Source organism: Corythoichthys intestinalis, chromosome 22 (genome assembly GCF_030265065.1).
Source record: "Corythoichthys intestinalis isolate RoL2023-P3 chromosome 22, ASM3026506v1, whole genome shotgun sequence".
Classification (NCBI taxonomy): domain Eukaryota; kingdom Metazoa; phylum Chordata; class Actinopteri; order Syngnathiformes; family Syngnathidae; genus Corythoichthys; species Corythoichthys intestinalis.
This window is the reverse complement of record NC_080416.1, coordinates 5,601,853-5,621,892: the sequence shown is the minus strand read 5'-3', so window position 1 is coordinate 5,621,892 and position 20,040 is coordinate 5,601,853. Positions and strand designations below refer to the sequence as shown.

Sequence of the window (20,040 nt, the reverse complement as noted above, 5' to 3'; positions counted from 1 at the left end):
TCGTTAATCCTCAAGGCGCCTTTTTGTTACCTTTCCTTCCTGCGCTTCGGTCATGGCGTGCGCGGTGGTCCTACGTCGCTTGTTCCCGCCAAAGGTGCTGCGGCCGCTCATCAGTCCTGCCAGGCCTCCCATGGCCTGGGGCCCACCGCCACCCCCTGCCGCTCCCACCGTGGGGGCGGCGGCCGGGGCCACCGTGCGGCCCTCCTCGTCCGTCACCAGAAAGGTGGACCACATCATGGCCGGCGACCGGAAAAACTCGCTGACACCCCGAAAAATTCAAAAATATCAAGAAAAATGTAGAAAAATATCATCAGCTAAAAGAATCAGCGTGTCTCTTGTTGAGCAGAAAATGGCCGCCTGGCAAAAAAAACGCCATCGGACTGAAAAGTCATGGTGAAAAAAAAAAACAGGAAGGGAAAATTTCAGCAGGACATCAAGATTTTTCCTGAAAAAAAATGGGGGGGGGGGGGGGGGGGGGGTGATTAATCATCAACCCAAGCAGAGGTGCTAAACTGGTGGCCCGTGGGCCAAATCTGGTCCAATGCATCGTTTTGCCTGACTCGTAAAAGTAAATCATGTGCATTTACTTCATGTTTTTCAGTCAAATAAAATGTATGTGAAATATCCGTAGTCCAGAAATCTAATGTTAACTGTTCAACACCCTGTTTTTTTAACCAAATAAATTCAATTAAAAAAATCATTTTAAACAAAAGAGACTATAGTATATATGTATTTAATTTAATTTAAAAAAAAAAAAAAGGAGGGGGGGGTGCATCAATAATTGTTGTATAATCGAATCGGAGCCTCTGAATCGTAATCGAATCGTTAGGTGCCCAAAGATTCCCAGCTCTAGCGTATAATGAGTAGAGTGAATTTTGGCAGCCTTTGGAGCCTTTTTTTTAATTGGCTAAAGCCTTACAATCCCTCTCCCTACGATTGGAAATATCGTGGGAAGCAATGTGGGGAAGCAAGGTAGCAATTGATCTTTTTCTTAACACCTTAAGTTATTTCCCAACGCAGAGAAGATATATCAATTTGTAGCACTACGCACAGTCATTGTTCCACTTCCCATCATGCATTTGGCCATGGCTACAGTATCATTTACTGAAAGCTCAACAAATACACTAGATGGCAATATTTAGTCACAATATACAAAGTCACAAGTCTTTCTATCTGTGCATCCCTCTCACAGAAAAAATGTTAATAATGCAAATGCCATCTTGAGGATTTATTGTCATAATAAACAAATACAGTAATTATGTACTGTATGTTGAATGTATATATTCGTCCGAGTTTTATTCATTTTTTTCTTAATGCATTGCCAAAATGTATATGATCGGGAAAAATTATCGGGAATGATTGGAATCGGATCGGGAAATATCGGGATAGGCAGATACTCAAAACTAAAACGATCGGGATCGGATCGGGAGCAAAAAAACATGATCGGAACAACCCTAGTTGACCAGCTAATGAACATTCATTTAGCCCTCACAGTCAAAATGGATTGGACATGTAGCGCTGTCAATGGCAGCCAATGAGTTCAGCGAGTGCCCTATAAAGGGTTAATAAAATAACTGGGAGAGAGAAAAAAATACGCTCGCCAAAAACAAATTGGTCCCTGTACCCAATTAGGATAAAGAAACGTGCAGAGGCAGCAAAGCGTGCGAGCGGTGGCTGCGGCTTTGCAAGCGTTTAGCGCGTCTCCTCGCTGAGCTAATTTGAGGAAGTTATGCGAGTGAAAAGAAAGTCCGGACGCGTTGAAATCAAAAGCCGCCTGACGGACTAACAACGGTGCTGCTTCGACAGCGACCACTTCTTACCAGCAACATATTTTGTGTTACCGGTGCAGTAGTAAACAAGATTTAGGTTCCGTTCCGTTTTCTAATCCTTGTTGAAGTTTTCCCTCTCAAATTACAAAAACATGTTGACAGGCGACCAGTCCTTTTGTTCATAACAGAAGTCCCACACTCAGTTTATTGGGGAGTTGCTGGAAAAAGAGTGGGCTGTGACTTGTTAGTAAAAACAACACTGAAATTGAGCAAAATACACGTTTTTTTTTTCTTTCTATGTATTACATTTTATTTTTAACTTTTTTTCCATTTTCAAATTATCTTTTGCTTTTTTTTTTTTTTAAATGATTTGTATACCTGTGCCTTTTTAAATTGTGTGGTTATTCTTTTGCTTAGTTATAACTTTTACAATAATTTTTAAAAATGATTTATAGTGCATATTTTTTACGGCATTTTATTTTTAACTATTGTAGTTCTCATTTTTATATAAGTTATTTAAAATGAACTATATTTCTTATTGCCTTTGCCCTTTTCAATATATGTGTATGTCATTTTATTTTATTTTTTTACTGTTTATTACACTCATTTTTAAATTATATTTCAATTCATTATTGTATTTTATAGTATTTATATATTTGATTTTGTATTTCTCAAGGCAAAATACACACGAGCCACACTAATTTCACATATTGATGTCAAATTAGGGGCTGCCCGTGGGACACATTTGGCGACCAGTCCAGGGTGTGAATTCCGCTATGCTAAACTCCGTATCAGGAAAACTCCAATTTTATCTTTCTACATTAGAATCAAGATTAACAAATAGAAAGTTGCAAGTAATCAGAGGTGAGACACGTCGATATTTTTTGCCATTGCAGTTTGTCATCCGTACGAGTCCAATCGGCACTGTTAAACAAGCGTTTTGAATCCGGCGACATGCAAAGTCCACACATTGCAATCCAAAAAAGACAAACGAGCGCGGCGTCGCGCCGTTACCTGACGCGGACGCACGTCGGCATCCGACGGGGAGGAAGCGAGCGATTAGAGCGGACGCGGCCGACGGAGACAAACGCCCTCTGACATGTTGGCGCCCCAAAATATCGCCTGCGCCTCCTCCAAATATAGACGCCATCGTAAAGCGGCCTCATGGGACGCGAGCTGACAAGATGGAAGGCCGCCAACCGCGACCCCCCACCACCACCACACCCCCGGATGGACATACCCCCCCCTCTCAAGTGTCACTACTCGGAGGAAGGAAGAAGTCACAAGTCTTAACCTTTCACTATTTCATTAGTCAATTGGAGTCATTTAGTTTCGACTAACAAGCAAAAAATATTGTGACACAAGTGTCAAGAGTCATGTCTTTCCGAGATGCAAGCTTCCATTTGGCCGATTTTTTCTTCTACCTGTAGTTGCTTTCATGCTTTCAAGTTTGACACGCAAGCTGACATTTTGCGTTGACTTGTGAGTGAAATCAGAAGTAAGAGTGGCTTGACATCAGATTTTTTAAAGTAGAATACAATCTTATTCATGTTATTTTATTTAATTAATGAAATTTCACATCATGCTTTTTCAAAATTTTGGAAGAGATTAACACTTACTGCCATGATTACTGTACTTACTGATGGACGTCCAATCATGTGAACTATTATTTTTACTGATTTCAAAATTTATTTTTTTAGATTTTTAGGGATGTCAAAATTATCGCGTTAACAGGCGGTAATTAATTTTTTAAATTAATCACGTTAAAATATTTGACTCATTTAACGCACATGCCCCGCTCAAACAGATTAAAATGACAGCACAGAGTAATGTCCACTTGCTACTTGTGTTTTTTGGCGTTTTGTCGCACTCTTCTGGCGCTTGGGTGTGACTGATTTTATGGGTTTCAGCACCACGAGCAGTGTGTAATTATTGACATCAATATTGGCGAGCTACTAGTTTATTTTTTGATTGAAAATTTTACAAATTTGATTAAAACGAAAACATTAAGAGGGGTTTTAATATAAAAATTTCATAACTTGCACTAACATTTATCTTTTAAGAACTACAAGTCTTTCTATCCATGGATCGCTTTAACAGAATGTTAATAATGTTAATGCCGTCTTGTTGATTTATTGTTATAATAAACAAATAAAGTACTTACAGTGGGGAGAATAAGTATTTGATACACTGTCAATGGGAAAACCCATTGGCAGTGTATCAAATACTTGTTCTCCCCACTGTATGTACTGTATGTTGAATGTATATATCCTTCTTGTGTCTTATCTTTCCATACCAACAATAATTTACAGAAAAATATGGCATATTTTATTGACGGTTTGAATTGCGATTAATTCATTTTTAAGCTGTAATTAACTCGATTCAAAATGTTAATCGTTTGACAGCCCTAATATTTTTGCCTCATATTAGTAAAAAACAAAAAATCAGTAGTATTTAAACACACACACACACACACACACCCCACACACACACACATATATATACATGAAGTGTGTTTCGCGGTTAATGGAGGCCACTGTGAAATCGAAAATTCACGAAGTAGAGGCGGCGCTTATTTACATATTTTTATTTTTTGGGTGTTTTCAATATGAGACATGTTTTACCCTTTTTTCCCCCAAAGTATAATTAAACATTTAAAATAAAATAAAGAAAAAACAAGTTATAGTTTTATGTATACACACACACACACACATATACAGGTAATCCCTAGGTTACGAACGAGTTCCGTTCCTAACCTGACGATGTAACCCAAATTTCCCCGTAAAACTGAATTAACCCTTTAAGTACCTCTAAATACAAATTAACTGTCCAAAAATATGTATTATACACTGCTGGCTAAAAGTATTGCCACCCCTGCAGATAATGCTCAATTTCTTCCAGAAAATGATTGCAATTACAAATGCTTTGGTAGTAATATCTTCATTTATTTTGCTTGCAATGAGAAAACACAAAAGAGAATGGGGGGAGGGGGGGGGGTGAAACTATCATCATTTCTAGGCTTGGGCATTGAGCATCGATGGGAACCGGTTCTAACACTCCGATGCTCCCGGAATCGTTCGAAATTTTAAATTTCGATTCTTTGTTTCGACGCTCTGACCACCGAGTGGAAAAAAATTGCTCGAATTCAAAGACTGATATTTATACAGTATACAAATTAAAATTATCCCTGTGAGAACTTCATTTAATTTAAAAAATCATCGAGATGTTAAGACTTTAATATAAACTATGCAAATTTTTTTTTGACCCTGCATTTTTTTTTTTTTTTTTGACCCTGCCTCTTAAAAGAATCGGAATCGAGAATTGTTTGGAACCGGAATCGAAACATGGAATCGGAAACCGGAATCATTCAATTTCAAACGATGCCAAACCCTACTCTTAAAAGAATGAATCAAGAATTGTTCGGAATCGGAATCGAAACGTGGAATTGGAATCGTTCAATTTCAAACGATGCCCACCCCTAATCATTTCACACCAAACTCCAAAAATGGGCGGGACAAAAGTATTGGCCCCCTTTAAAAAATCATGTGATGCTTCTAGAATTTGTGCAATTAACAGCACCTGTTACTTACCTGTGGCACATAACAGATGATGGCAATAACTAAAACATACTCGCAGCCAGTTAAAATGGATTAAAGTTGACTCAACCTCTCGCCTGTGTCCTTGTGTGTGCCACATTTAGCATGGAGGAAAGAAAGAATGGAGGAAAGAAAGAAGACCAAAGAATTGTCTGAGGACTTGAGAAGCAAAATTGTGAGGAAGCATGGGCAATCTCAAGGCTACAAGTCCATCTCCAAAGACCTGAATGTTCCTGTGTCTACCGTGCGCATTGTCATCAATAAGCGTAAAGCCCATGGCACTGTGGCTAACCTCCTTAGATGTGGACGGAAAAGAAAAGTTGGCGAGAGATTTCAACGAAAGATTGTGCGGATGGTGGATAAAGAACCTCGATTAACATCAAAACAAGGTCAAGCTGTCCTGCGGTGTCAACCCATACTATCCTTCTGCATCTGAATGAAAAGGGCCTATATGGTAGGATACCAGGAAGACCCCACTTCTGACCCAGAGACATAAAAAAAGCCAGGCTGGAGTTTGCCAAAACTTACTTGTGAAAGCCTTGAAGAATGTTCTCTGGTCAGATGAGACAAAAGTAGAGCTTTTTGGGTAAAGGCATCAACATAGAGTTTATAGGAAAAGAAACGAGGCCTTCAAAGAAAAGAACACGGTCCCCACAGTCAAACATGGAGGTTCCCTGATGTTTTGGGGTTGCTTGGCTACCTCTGGCACTGGACTGCTTGACCATGTGCATAGCATTATGAAGTCTGAAGACTACCAATAAATTTTGCAGCATATGTAGGGCACACTGTGAGAAAGCTGGGTCTCCCTCAGAAGTAATGGGTCTTCCAGCAGGACAATGACCCAAAACACACTTCAAAAAGCACTAGAAAATGGTTTGAGAGAAAGCATTGGAGACTTCTAAAGTGGCCAGCAATGAGTCCAGACCTGAATCCCATAGACCATCTGTGGAAAGATCTGAAAATGGCAGTTTGGAGAAGGCACCCTTCAAATCTTAGAGACCTGGAGCTGTTGGCCAAAGAAGAATTCCAGCAGAGCATTGCAAGAAACTCATTGATGAATACCGGAACCTGTTGTTCGCAGTTATTTTGTCTAAAGGATGTGACACCAAGTATTAGGCTTAGGGTGCCAGTACTTTTGTCTGGCCTGTTTTTGGAGTTTTGTGTAAAATGATAATGATTTAGAAAAAAAAAAATTCTCTCTTGTGTTTTTTAACTGACCGCCGCAATTGACCGGACTCCTGAGTGTTGACGTGACGCAAATAACTGTGATTGTGTTTCTCGTAAACGCTCAGCACGGAACAATGGCGTTAACGAGCCGCGTGCCCGCTTTTGTGCGTGCGGGTTGGACGCGTGTATTGAATGCGGACGCCGTCTAACGTTGCATATGCGCGCGTCTATTTTTGCCGCCCACCTGTTAATGACATCAGAGCTGACCCCACTAGGGGGTGAAAGTGACTAGTGTGTAGCAGCTGATCCAAGCAACATTCAAGTGTGCTTTTCAAATCACAGATAAGGTTATGTTAAGGTATCATCTGCCATTGACGGCTATCAATGTCCAATCCATTTGGACTGGGAGAGGGCGAATTCGCCCTCTCCCAGTCTAAATAGATTGGACGTCTATTGCTGTCAATGGCACTAAAAATTTGATTCCTAGTTCAAATGTATTGGATGTCTATCGCCATCCACTGACCGGCGAGCGGTCAGTTTGAACGGCTGATGTTTTCTTTGGGCTGGTCATGGGCGAGCAAGGAGAGAGAGCGAGCGAGATAAATTTATCCTGCTCAAAGTAGCAATCCTCCTCAAGCTGATCAGCGTTACGAGGGATTGACGAGCCGCTCGCTAGCAGGTAGGAACGCCGGAACGCTTATTTTACCTGCAAAGGAGTTACTTTTCGAAGAGAATAGTTCATTCACTGTAAGTTTTTAATTTTATCATTAAAAGGGAGCTATTGACAAAAAAGCTAGTATTGACTTGTTAGCCTATTAACATTATTTCTCATTTTTTAATGAAATAATTGTTTTAGCTAGCGCTTATGTGGTTCATTCATATTGTGACAACTTAAAAACTAAGCTAACGATATGTAAAATTGTGAATCCTGTGATATAATTAGATGGATTAATTTTTGGAGGGAATAGCTAGATGAATGCAAAAAATGATGACGTATATGGTTGGTGGACCGGATGAAAGAATGGCATTAGCTCTTGAAGACCTCCATCTGAATGTTGGAAAGCAGTTCAGTTGATTAACTTTTTCCAGTACTGGTGGGGCTTGGTGGTCAAGGTTCAGTTAAGTTGAAAAAAAAAAATACTGCATGTTGACATCCTATCTAGCTCCTATTGTCATTACAGTTGGCAGTGCCTTGAAAATTGTCTAGTGTTTAACAATGGTGTCATGACCCAAGAGGTGTAATTGTCATAAACACGAATTCTACATTATTGATTTCGATTTTGTTTCCGATCTTGTCATACTCTTGCCTCCTGTCTCTTTGTTAGTTTGTCTGATCTATGTTAGCCTTCTCCTGCTAAACCGTGGAGACCTTAAAACGCATTTTTTGGGGATAATCTGCAGGCTTTTATCTGTGTCTATATTGCATCGAAGCTCCAATGATGATTCAAATACAACTTTGACTTGACTGGACAATCTTTTGCGAATTAAAAATTGTCAAAACAGCAACACGTTAGGGTGAGCTGCCGGTTCAGCCGGCGGTCAGGGTTGGGTGTAATCTAAGGGGTCACATAGGCTAACAGGATGGAAGAGGAAAACAGTGGGCTGCATATGGACCCCTGCTGACCCCCACGTCGAATCCTGTTAGGATAAACAAGACAAATGCGTTGCGCGTTGCCCAGCAGGGGGAAGGTAACATACGCCTTTGTACATAGATGAATAATAGTTGGATGGATGGATGGATGGATGGATGGATGGATGGATGGATGGATGGATGGATGGATGCATGCCTTGCTAAACGTTGGTTTGTGGTTTGATAGCAGTGGGACTAAACGTTGGTGGATTGGGTGGATGCTGGACTAAACGTTGGATGGATGGATGATGGATGGATGGATGGATGGATGGATGGATGGATGGATGGATGGATGGATGGATGGATGGATGGATGGATGGATGCTGGGCTAAACGATGGATGGATGCTAGGATAAATGTTGGTTGATTGCATGGATGGTTGGATGGATGCATGCTAGGCTAAATGTTGGTTGGTTGGTTGGTTGGTTGGTTGGTTGGTTGGTTGGTTGGTTGGTTGGTTGGTTGGTTGGTTGGTTGGTTGGTTGGTTGGTTGGTTGGTTGGTTGGACGGACGGACGGACACTGGGCTAAACGTTGGATGGGTGGATGGATGGGTGGATGGATGGATGGATGGATGGATGGATGGATGCTGGGCTAAACGATGGATGGATGCTAGGATAAATGTTGGTTGGTTGATTGCATGGATGGTTGGATGGATGCATGCTAGGCTAAATGTTGGTTGGTTGGTTGGTTGGTTGGTTGGTTGGTTGGTTGGTTGGTTGGTTGGTTGGTTGGTTGGTTGGTTGGTTGGTTGGACGGACGGACGGACACTGGGCTAAACGTTGGATGGGTGGATGGATGGATGGATGGATGGATGGATGGATGGATGGATGGATGGATGGATGGATGGATGGATGGATGGATGGATGGATGGATGGATGGATGGATGGATGGATGGATGGATGGATGGATGCTGGGCTAAATGATGGATTGATGCTAGGATAAATGTTGGTTGATTGGATGGATGGATGGATGGATGGATGGATGGATGGATGGATGGATGGATGGATGGATGGATGGATGGATGGATGGATGGATGCTGGGCTAAATGATGGATTGATGCTAGGATAAATGTATGTATGTATGTATGTATGGATGGATGGATGGATGGATGCTGGGCTAAATGATGGATTGATGCTAGGATAAATGTTGGTTGATTGGATGGATGGATGGATGGATGGATGGATGGATGGATGGATGGATGGATGGATGGATGGATGGATGGATGGATGGATGGATGGATGGATGGATGGATGGATGGATGGATGGATGGATAAATGTTGGTTGGGTGGATGGTGGACTAAATGTTGGTTGGATGGATGGGCTAAATGTTAGTTGGGTGGATGGTGGACTAAATGTTGGTTGGATGGATGGGCTAAATGTTAGTTGGATGGATGGGCTAAATGTTAGTTGGATGAATGGATGGATGCTGGGCTAAATGTTGGTTGGATGAATGGATGGATGACTAAACGATGGACGGATGCACGCATGCATGCATGGATGGCTAGGTCTAAATGTTGGCTGGTTGGATGCAGAATTAAATGATGATTGGATGGATAGAGGACTAGAAGTTGACTGAAAGGATGGATGGATACAGGTTGGTTGGTTAGTTGGCTGGTTTGGTTAGTTGTTTGGGTGAGTTAAAATGGTCGCCTACCAAACCTGGCATCTCATTTGCAACCCTAGTGAGAAAAAGGCCAACTACAGAAAACTGATAGCTTGCTGGCTTTATATTTGGGTGAATGCTTCATGAGTAACCATAACCTAGCAGAATCCAATGCTAACATTTGACTAAAGTGAATGAATTAGGGACTGTAACAAGGCGATTTTGAATAGAATAAAAATAGTCAAAGTGAGACAGAAACAACTGTAACAATCTGTTGTCGTGCCCATCTGCAGGGCGGTGTCGCTCATGTGCGCGTCCACGTGCCTCAGCTCAGTATCATGTTAGTTAAAGCCCGAGCTAATGTTTTTAAGTATCAGACAGCGGGGGCTCACGGTCAGATTAGCACCCTGAGCATCGGACGACCTCGTTAAAAGGCTCTTTAAGGTTCGATTGTTTGTTGTGGTTATCGTTGTTCAGATCGACCGTAGCAACCAGCTCACCAAGATAAAACTAACCTAAAAACATCTATAAGAAACACAACACTTCCTGCCCACTCCCACAATATAACTGATGCTTGACGCGGTTGGGGATTTCTTGAAGTATACTTTCAAAGATTACACACAATGGCAGCAAATTCATTTTTTGTTTCTTGTCAGCACTGTCAGATCTTCTAAAGCGTATGTATCCTGTCATGTGTGCTCTGCATGCAGGAACCCTGCTGAGTCTTGTGTTGGGATCTAATGGTGGAAGGCCAAACTTAAATGGATTAATCTTGGCTGCCCCGCACAGGACGTCCTCTGCGCCAAGTCCGATCACCTGGCTGGACGAGGTCCAGGAATTTGCTTCCAGGCACGGCGGAAGGAAGTCTCAGGATCTGTGTTAACAACCATGCAACACTGGAGGCTAGTGTGGCAACAGCAGGATTTACAAAAAGCCACGCTTGTGGCGCTGGCTTGAAGTTATTTTTGGTCAAGTGTCATCGGATTTTTTTTTACTCGACACGGAGGCGCAAATGATCCATGGTCTTGTTCCCCGCAACGGTAAAGCCTTGCAGGATATTGAGGTCATCGGTCAAGGAGTCATTTGGACCCAAATCGAAGATGGGGAGAGACATCAGTCATCTGGGCCTGGAGTGTTTGCCCACAAAGCTCCTAGGTGGCCTTGCCTTACACTTGCTAGTCCTCTGCTACATCCTGTCTTCCTCTGAAGCTTCAGCCAGCTTTCTAGGCACAGAGCACGACTACGGCACCAGCCCCAAATTCGTATGCGTTCCCATCCCCCCGGAAGCGGACCCTAGCTGCTACTCCCCACCCGCCGCGCCCCACGGGCCCAGCACTAACGGCCACGGTTACAACGGCAGCAACCGCAAAATCGTTATATCGGACGAAGCCAAAGCCACGATCCTGCACCTCCGCGAGAGCCTGGTCAGGCAGAAGGAGACCATCTTGGACCAGCGAGAGACCATCAGGGAGCTCACTGCCAAGCTCACCTTGTGCGAGGGCTTCGGCGGTCACCACAGCAACGGTCACAGCAACGGTAATCATGGCAGCCACCACAGTGACCATCACGACGACCATCATGGCGACCATCACGACAACCACATCGGCTATCACGGCAGCGATCACCATTTCTCCCACGGTAGCCACAGGTCCGACCCTCATCACCGGGAGTCATATGGCAAACACGACTCCTTCTCGCCGGAACAGGCCAGAAAGACCGTGCAGACCTTGAAGGAACGTCTTGAAAACCTGCAGGTAAGATACGTGACGACACCTCCACTGCAACATAAAAAAGTTTCGGTCATAATCGGGTGAACTGGTCAGCCAAGAATATGCTCCGAACCCACCCAAAGGTGAGAGGCTAACTTGAAGCCAAGCCAGGATTGACTCCCCGATACCTCCCTCCTCTAACAGGATGCCCACGTCGCAACCTTCCCTGAGGGGTGCGAGCAAGCGTCACTTCAATTAGCTTCATCCTGCCTGACGAGGCTATTAATCGCAGCGTGCGCTGGCAGGGAACAAAGCCGGATTTTCAAATGAGGAAGACAGGGGGCGAGTCAGGGAGAGGAATGAAGAAAAGTTATCCGTTCCCAGTTTTACCACCAAGTAGCATGAAATTGAGCTAATCTTAGCTGAATTTGGGCAAGCAGTGGCGCATCTATACAAACAATCACTTCCACTCATGTAGTTAGATAGTGGGAAGAGGGAGTGATTCAAAGCAAGGAACAGTGAGGCATACACAAGAAAGGAATGCTTAGTCCCATCTTTCCAGGATCTCCAAATTGACTATTTCAATCTCCAAATGTTTGTGTCCAGGCAAGGAACTCTTCCAGCTCCTACTCCAGCTCTTTAAGAGAACTCCTCCAACGCAAGATCAGCGCTTTAGAGGAGCAGCTGCACAGCTATTACAGGGACCACCACGACGATCACCACGACGACCACCACGATGACCACCACGACGATCACCATGATGACCACCACCGTGACAACCACCATGACGATCATCACGATGACCACCATCGTGACAACCACCACGACGACCACCACCGTGACAACCACCACAACACTTACCACGGGAGCCGTCATTACAACCACCGCACTCGCCATCACAATCCTTTCTATGGCCACCACGACTGGCACAGCAGCGGCCGCCATTCCAGCCACTACAACAACCATCGCGACGACCACCATGACAATCACCACTATGATCATCATAATGACCACCACAACGACCACCACGACGGCCACCATGACGACCATCACGACGACCATCACGACGACCATCACGACGACCATCATGACGACCATCACGATGATCACCACGATGACCACCACGACAATCATGACCTCCCTCGCCGCCTTCCTTTCAGCAGCAAGGAGACCAGTGCGCGCAACGGCGGACACGGCAAACTGGAAACTGTCCTCAGCCAGCTACACCATAGCCGCTCTGAACACGGTTAGCATTTTAGCATGACGCTCTTTACAACAATTGGAGTGATCTATTATAAATTATGTTTGTATATTAAGTAACGGTACCCTTGATTTACTCATATAAAACCTTTACTGGCAGTGAATGCTCATCTATCACTGCCATTAATGGCGCAAGTTGTCCAATTCCTTTGACTGAATTTAAAACTCCCTATAAAACAGTAGTTCTTAACATTGCTAAATAGAGGAGTTCCAAAAAATCGATTATTACATGCATCGCGATTCGACATGTGACGATTCGATTACGATTCATAAAGGTTCGAAAACGAATATTTTCCCTCATAACCTTATGGCAGCCGCTCGTAGTAGACCAAAATTCAAGACACGTCTGCTGCCCGGGCACCGTTAACGGGCACACGCACATCATAATGGCTGCTGCTGGTGACTGAGAGAGAGAGAGAGAGAGAGAGAGAGAGAGAGATTTACTCCTTTTTAAAAGACTGGAAAATAAATTAATGTATGAGAGAGGAAGGAAACAGAAGCGCGACCCTGCGCAAGTTATTTTTCAGAGCAAGAGGGAAGAGAGATAGTCCGTTGCGCCTTGTCTTTCAGATGTGCAGCAGTAGTTTTAAAACATTTAAATCAAAATATGTCCTAAATGTGTTGCCTAGACCCGTGTGCATCTGTAAGAGGTGAGTACATGAACCCTCCTGTACTGTTTAGCTTTTATTGTTGTTGTTTTTGAGACGTTAATAGTTAGCGCCGAGCGCTAAGCTAATTAGCTTGCGTGTATTTCATATGCAGAACGTGTAAAACCATGATTAAGTACAGCAGTAACACTACAAACATGTGAAATAGTACAGAAATCTGTGAAAACAAAGTATATTGGTTAAAAGAAGTCTTATTTCTAAAGACACTTTGTTTCCAGAAAATGTGGAATTCATTCCACCTGTGTAAATGTTATCGTATTGTTGAGAGAAATAAGTACTCCCTTTAAAAAGGTTAATGATTTTGCACTTTCTTGGAAAAAAAAAATATATATAAAAAAGGTTAAGGGCAGCTTTTTGTTGTATGGGCATGTTTCCATCATTCCTGTTGAACTCATTAGGATATTTTAAATAAATAATGGACATAAATTTGTTTGGCTACTGTAGTAATCAGTAATGTACAGTGCATCGATAATCGTGATAATTGCTATAACCGTTCAGTAATCGAATCATAGCGCCCTGAATCGTTATCGAATTGAATCGTGGGGTGCCTAAGATGGCACACCCCTATTGCTAAAGGTACCAAACCACATGTGGATTCACCGAACCCTAGGAAATTAGATAATAAAGCATTTATTTCAAATTCAAAACCAATATCCCTAAGCTAGCAAGCTAATAATTTAGCAAATTCCCGTCTAAAAGTCTTCTCATTTTGACAGCATGTTTTATAAACACGCCAAAATTTGAGCCCACGCTGCCGACTGGTCTGTTGTATTACCTAACATCTAACACTAACACAACCTAAGTGTGAGTATGCATGTGCCGGTATAACCTTGAGCCAAAATATCACAGTTTAACACTATTGCAATTACAGCTCTAAAATGTGTTACTTAGAGATATCTGGGTTAAAAAAATAAAACTTTTTCCATTGAACAGGATTCTTATTTTTCAAAACATATTTGCAAATTGTAACATTAGTATAATGCTAAAATAAATTTTAAAATTTAAAAACTGAAATATTCTAAATAAAAAGAAAATAAATGCAGTCCTTTAGATAGACGTAAACCCACAGCCACAGCTCAACATTATTACCATTAGGCATGTGCCAGTAATCGGTTTCAAGGTTTACCATGGTATGAAAACGTCACTGTTTCAAAACCACTATAATTTTCCGTCATACCATAGTACGGTATAAGCTAGCTTTTAGCTTTTTACCATTAGCTTTTTTGGTCCCAAAAATTGAGCGAAAAATCTGCAGCTTAGAGGAGGAAGGAAAGCAGGACCTCCAGCATGATTTCACATTTACGTAACCATCATCAGTCTCTTTACACAAAATTTAAGGTAAGTAAACACTGTCGTGAACATTTCCCACCAGCTACGAGCGTTCACTCAAGAGTATTTGTGTGTCTATCCATGGTAAAACAAATACTATAACATAACTTTAAGAAGGCAGATAACGTGGCTAGCTAGCATGCCAAGACGGCTAACTAGTTTCCACTCTACCATTAGCCTACTTTTGTAAAGTCTTTCACCATTGTAAACATATGTTCAAAATATCATTTTCATAATACAGCTTGTGGTGTTTTTTTTCTCTCTGGCGACTTTGTGTGTTGAGAGAGGGCGGGTGTCTGTGTAAAATGTTTAGATAATGATCCGAGTCATACACATGCGCTGTCTCTTGCACTCGCTCTCCATTAATATTAATAGTAGTAGTGGCATGTGTGGCAGTTTCCCAAGGGTTCTTGTAATTTTGAGCAACTTGAGCTGTGACTGTAGGCTTAGTCCATAAAATTATATTTCAATTTTATTTAAAATAATTGAGTTATTTATTTTTTTGTTATTTCATTTATTTATTTTAACATTATATTCATGGTGATATTCTAATTTGCAAATATGTTTAAAAAAAAAAAATCTAAAAATCCAGTTCAATGGATTTTTTTAACCCGTACAGCTCAAAATAACACATATTAGAGCTATAATTGCAATATTGTGATACCGTGAAACCGTGGTTTTTTTACTTAAAATTATCATACCGTTAAAATCTCATACCATGCCTAATTACCATTTGAACCAAAGTAATTATTTTCCATAAAAAGCATGTATGTATGACTCTATTATGTTTACATTATACACACACTCGCATTCTCAACACAGACAGTTGCCAGAGAGCAAAAAACACATTTTACCACGGCTAGACACACTAACCATGCTGGAGTTGACACTTGTAGCTGGGGGTAAACGTTCATGATGGTATTTACTAACTTTTAATTTTGTATAAATGAGAAATCATATTGGAGGTATTGCCTCCTCAGCACCCACCTTTTTTTTTAGAAAGGTTTTGTAAATAAAATACATTACAATCAAATTGATATCCCTCCAAAATTGAGAAAAATATAATATTACGAAAATATTACGCACCAAATTAGAAATGCATTTATATTTTGAAATCTTGGTTAACTATTCCTGAAAAATTAAAAAAAATGTTTTCCCAAAATGTCATTTTTACTGTATTGTTAAAAAAAATTAATACAATTAATCTATTCTAAAAACCGATGAGAAAAACCCTTAATTTTTCAATTAATTGATGATTGCGAGATCGAAATTCATTCCTCACGATTTGTAAGCAGTTAATCTAATGTTCGTTCACTCCTCCCAGTCAAAAGGGATTGGACGTCTAGCGCCGTCAATGGCAGCCAATGAGTGTCCTACAAAAGGTTAATTTATGACATGTTGTCAGCAGGAGGCCACAAGAAACTGAAGAGCCCCAACGCCTTCCTGCTGGACTTCCCCATGCGGACCAACTACATGTACGCCAAGATGAAGCGCTCCCTGACGACCGAGCTCTTCGCCCTGACCCTCTGCCTGCGGCTGAAAAGGGGTGCCGGTGCCGGCCCGGGGGTGGGGACGCCCTTCTCCTACGCCGTACCGGGCCAGGCCAACGAGCTGGTGCTCATCCAGTGGGGCGCCAACCCCATGGAGCTGCTGGTCAATGACAAGGTTGTCAATCAGTTTGCACAATACTGATGTCAAAAATGTCTCAAAATGATTAACAGACCACCAATTAGTTTTTGATTAGTCAATTAATCTTGGCAGCCTTAATCCCAACTCCACATCGATTGGCCGGAGCATTTTCGTGAATCTGCTAATCTCAAATTCTGAGAACTGGCTGGCCTTACCACCAAACGGAAGGCGGGTACAACATTATTCTTCTCTCCCTCCTGTCCCACTTGACACTCGGCCAGCATACGAAACGCATGGAATAATCCTCTTAAAGCTAATTGATTGGCCTAATTGTTTATAAGGAGCGTCATGTTTGTCTCACGCTTGACTAGCAACAACACTTCCCACGGGTACATTTTGCACTTATCGGCCTAGATAACCAGCCAAGTCTGTTCACAACAAAGAAATTAAATCCTGGTTAACTCATCGGCCGCCATTGATGAGACTAGACATCCAAGTCCATGAATCACAGTGAGCATTCAATGAAAAATATGCTAAAATGTTAGCTAAACTGTCCTGTTTTGCCGCGGCAGGCGGTGACGCTGCCCGTCACGATGAGCGACAGGAAGTGGCACCATTTGTGCGTGACGTGGGCCACGCGTGACGGCGTGTGGGAGGTGTACCAGGACGGGGCCAGGAAAGGATCGGGTCAAAACCTAGCACCGTGGCACGCCATCCAACCGGGAGGGATGTTTCTTCTTGGGCAAGAGCAGGTGAGGCTAATAAATATGCTAACAAGATCAAATTTAAGGTAACCAAAGTTCTCTTTTTTTATGGTTATAGTTGTCTGATAATGACTTTTTAACCAATATCCCGATATTGTCCAACTCCAAATATCCGATATATGACATCACAGTTATTCCGATTATCACGATCATCGCGATTATTGATGCATCGTACACTACTAGTTAATACAGTAGCCAAACAAATTTATGTCCATTATTTATTTAAAATATCCTAATGATTCAACAGGAACGATGGAAAAAATGCCCATAAAACAAAAAGCTGCTTTTTTTTTTTTTTTACAAGCAAGTGCAAAAACATTAACCATTTTAAAGGGAGTACTTAATTCTTTCAACAAAACAATAACATTTACACAGGTGGAATGAATTCCACATTTTCTGGAAACAAAGTGTCTGTAGAAATAAGACTTCTTTTAACCAATATCCTTTGTTTTCACAGATTTCTGTACTATTTTGCATGTCTGTAGTGTTACCGCTGTGCTTAATCATGGTTTTACACGTTCTACATACATGAAATGCACATTAGCGAATTAGTTAATTAGCTTAGCACTTGGCGCTAACTATTAAGATCTCAAAAACAACAACAATTAAGGCCAAACAGTGCAGGAGGGTTCGTGTACTCACCTCTTATTGATGCACACAGGTCTTAGCAACACACTCAGGACATTTTTTAATTGAAATGCCTTAAAACTACTGCTGCACATCTGAAAGACAAGGCGCATCGAACTATCTTTCTTCCCCTCTTGCTCTAAAAAGTAACTTGCGCAGGGTCGCGCTTCTGTGCTTGCCTGTCTCATACACAAATTTATTTTCCAGTCTTTTAAAAAGGAGTAAATCTCTCTCTCAGAAACCGGCAGCATCCATCATAACGTGCGTGCTCCCGTTAACGGTGCCCAGGTAGCAGACGTGTCTTGAATTTTGGTCTGCTGCCATAAAATTATGAGGGAAAATAATCGTTTTTGAACCTTTATGAATCTTAATCGAATCGTCACGTGTCTAAACGCGATCCATGTACTAATCGATTTTTTGGAACTCCTCTAGCGGTGATGTCACTGGACTGCGCTGCCGGGCTTCCAGAGTATGGCTCTAGCGACATAAACATGCCATCTGTTTAACCCTTTCAATTTGAACTCGAGAGGAACATTAATGAGCATCACAGCACTGTCAAAATTTCACAAAACGAGCAGCAAAAGCAAAATGAACAGGAAGGATGGGATGAGACGAGAATAGGACAAAACCGGTGTTCTGCCAAAATATGCTACACCGGCGAAACGTCGTACAAAAGGCGAATTTGACACCCAAAGTACTACCGTGTGCTTTCAGTATGTTTTGTTTAGATGTTTACAGGCAGAACACACTAAAGATGCGTTAAGAAAATACTTAAACGTAGTAATATCAAAAAAGGGTGGTTTAAATATGCTACGTTACTAATGTGGTCAACAGATCAACAATCTGCTTTAAAGCTACCACAAAAAATCACTATGCTCAAAAATATGAAAGGAAAACACATGCAAAAAGTAGTAATAGTAGTAGTAGTAAGTACTCACCATTTTTAAACGATGTGCGTATGTGTTTAACGTCTCACCGTGTAAAAACCAAGGCAAGCGACGAAGGGATTGAGAATACAAACTGTCAAATGGCAGCAAGTCAATATCTCGGCAACCTTCCTAGGATCGGTTTAAGGACACTGCTGATGAGCTGGAATTGGATGCAGGTACGACGTCTGGAAGTCATCCCACAGCTCTGTCACAAAACAATCTGACCAGCAGCAGAATGTGACAAAATCATGCCAGTTGTCATACTAGCTTCACTTCCTAGCTAGCACAGCTATTCTCCCAGTCCAGGCCAACTACGTCATCCCCCCGAGCGTCCATTGCACGCATAAAACATGGCGCCCTCTGTAGGTCAAAACATGTACTAAATATTATAGATTTTTAAATCAATGGCAATATTTTATGTGTTTCTAATAACATATTTTAGTAAAAGAACAATTGTGGCTTATCAGAGCCTACAAGTCTTTAAGTCCAAAGTTCCCTATTAGGCTACAACTATACTAAGACAGATAATTTTCTCCAGGGTATTTTGCCGACTATTTTTATACGTGTCCACACTTACGTTTAAGATTCAAATAAGCCTGACATCGTTACTTGGGATGTTACAATTGAGGCTCAGTTGCGCTCTCACCACTTGGAAAATAACAAATGGAAGAATATGGTGTGGCGCTGCGTATATTTCCTGGAAGCCACAAGCAGGAGCGATTGTGCATAACAGTGGCAATCCTGGAAGTGGCGACAGTTTTGACAGGCAGAAATGTCATGGAAAAAAACCGATCGCGCGTCTCTTTGACTGGGAGTACCACGCAGCTCATTTTTATATACTCATGTTCGGTCGGCATTTAGTTGGGAGGGGCCAGCCCCGCAGCTGGCTGATTGGACACAACGCGGGAGACGAGCTCTGTAAAAAAAAATTTTTTTTAAAACACTCATCTCCGCGTCATCCACGATGGGAGGACCACCAGTGGGCACTGAATTGAAGCATGTTATTGCGACGTAGTTTGACTGTTAAAGAAAAATGTGTGGAAAAGAAAAGAGCAGGAATGCCACGTCGTGATCGTCCGCCTCCATTGTTTACGATGCCATCATGCCGCACTAAAAATGGCAACGGAATGACGTCACTTACTTAGTATCCGATTGTTGTTCAGAGACAGCAGTCCATATTAAGCGGCGTGTAATATAACCCACCTACATTATCCGTCTGACAACTACCGTATTGGCCCGAATATAAGACGTTTTTTTTCCATTGAAATAAGACTGAAAAAGAGGGGCTCGTCTTATATCCGCGGTCTAGACATTATACCCATTCACGACTCTAGATGGCGCCAGATATCATTGAAGCGA

At 41.9% G+C, this 20,040-nt stretch overlaps 2 protein-coding genes across 2 annotated transcripts in view; one reads left to right on the top strand and one right to left on the bottom strand.

The window, feature by feature from the left end:
* LOC130910254 (voltage-dependent calcium channel gamma-6 subunit-like) overlaps positions 1–20,040 on the bottom strand; it is a 30,354-nt gene that overhangs the window by 5,369 nt on the left and 4,945 nt on the right. Inside the window, exon 2 of the mRNA XM_057827374.1 lies at positions 31–445. Coding sequence (XP_057683357.1) covers positions 31–237 — 207 coding nt within the window. The 5' untranslated portion in view covers positions 238–445. The remainder of the gene's footprint in view (positions 1–30; positions 446–20,040) is intronic.
* The window catches only part of LOC130910249 (neuronal pentraxin-2-like), a 20,749-nt gene continuing 7,895 nt past the window's right edge, over positions 7,187–20,040 (top strand). Inside the window, exons 1-5 of the mRNA XM_057827365.1 lie at positions 7,187–7,279; positions 10,477–11,520; positions 12,082–12,721; positions 16,141–16,397; positions 16,934–17,113. Of these exons, the coding sequence (XP_057683348.1) occupies positions 10,786–11,520; positions 12,082–12,721; positions 16,141–16,397; positions 16,934–17,113 (1,812 nt within the window). The 5' untranslated portion in view covers positions 7,187–7,279; positions 10,477–10,785. The remainder of the gene's footprint in view (positions 7,280–10,476; positions 11,521–12,081; positions 12,722–16,140; positions 16,398–16,933; positions 17,114–20,040) is intronic.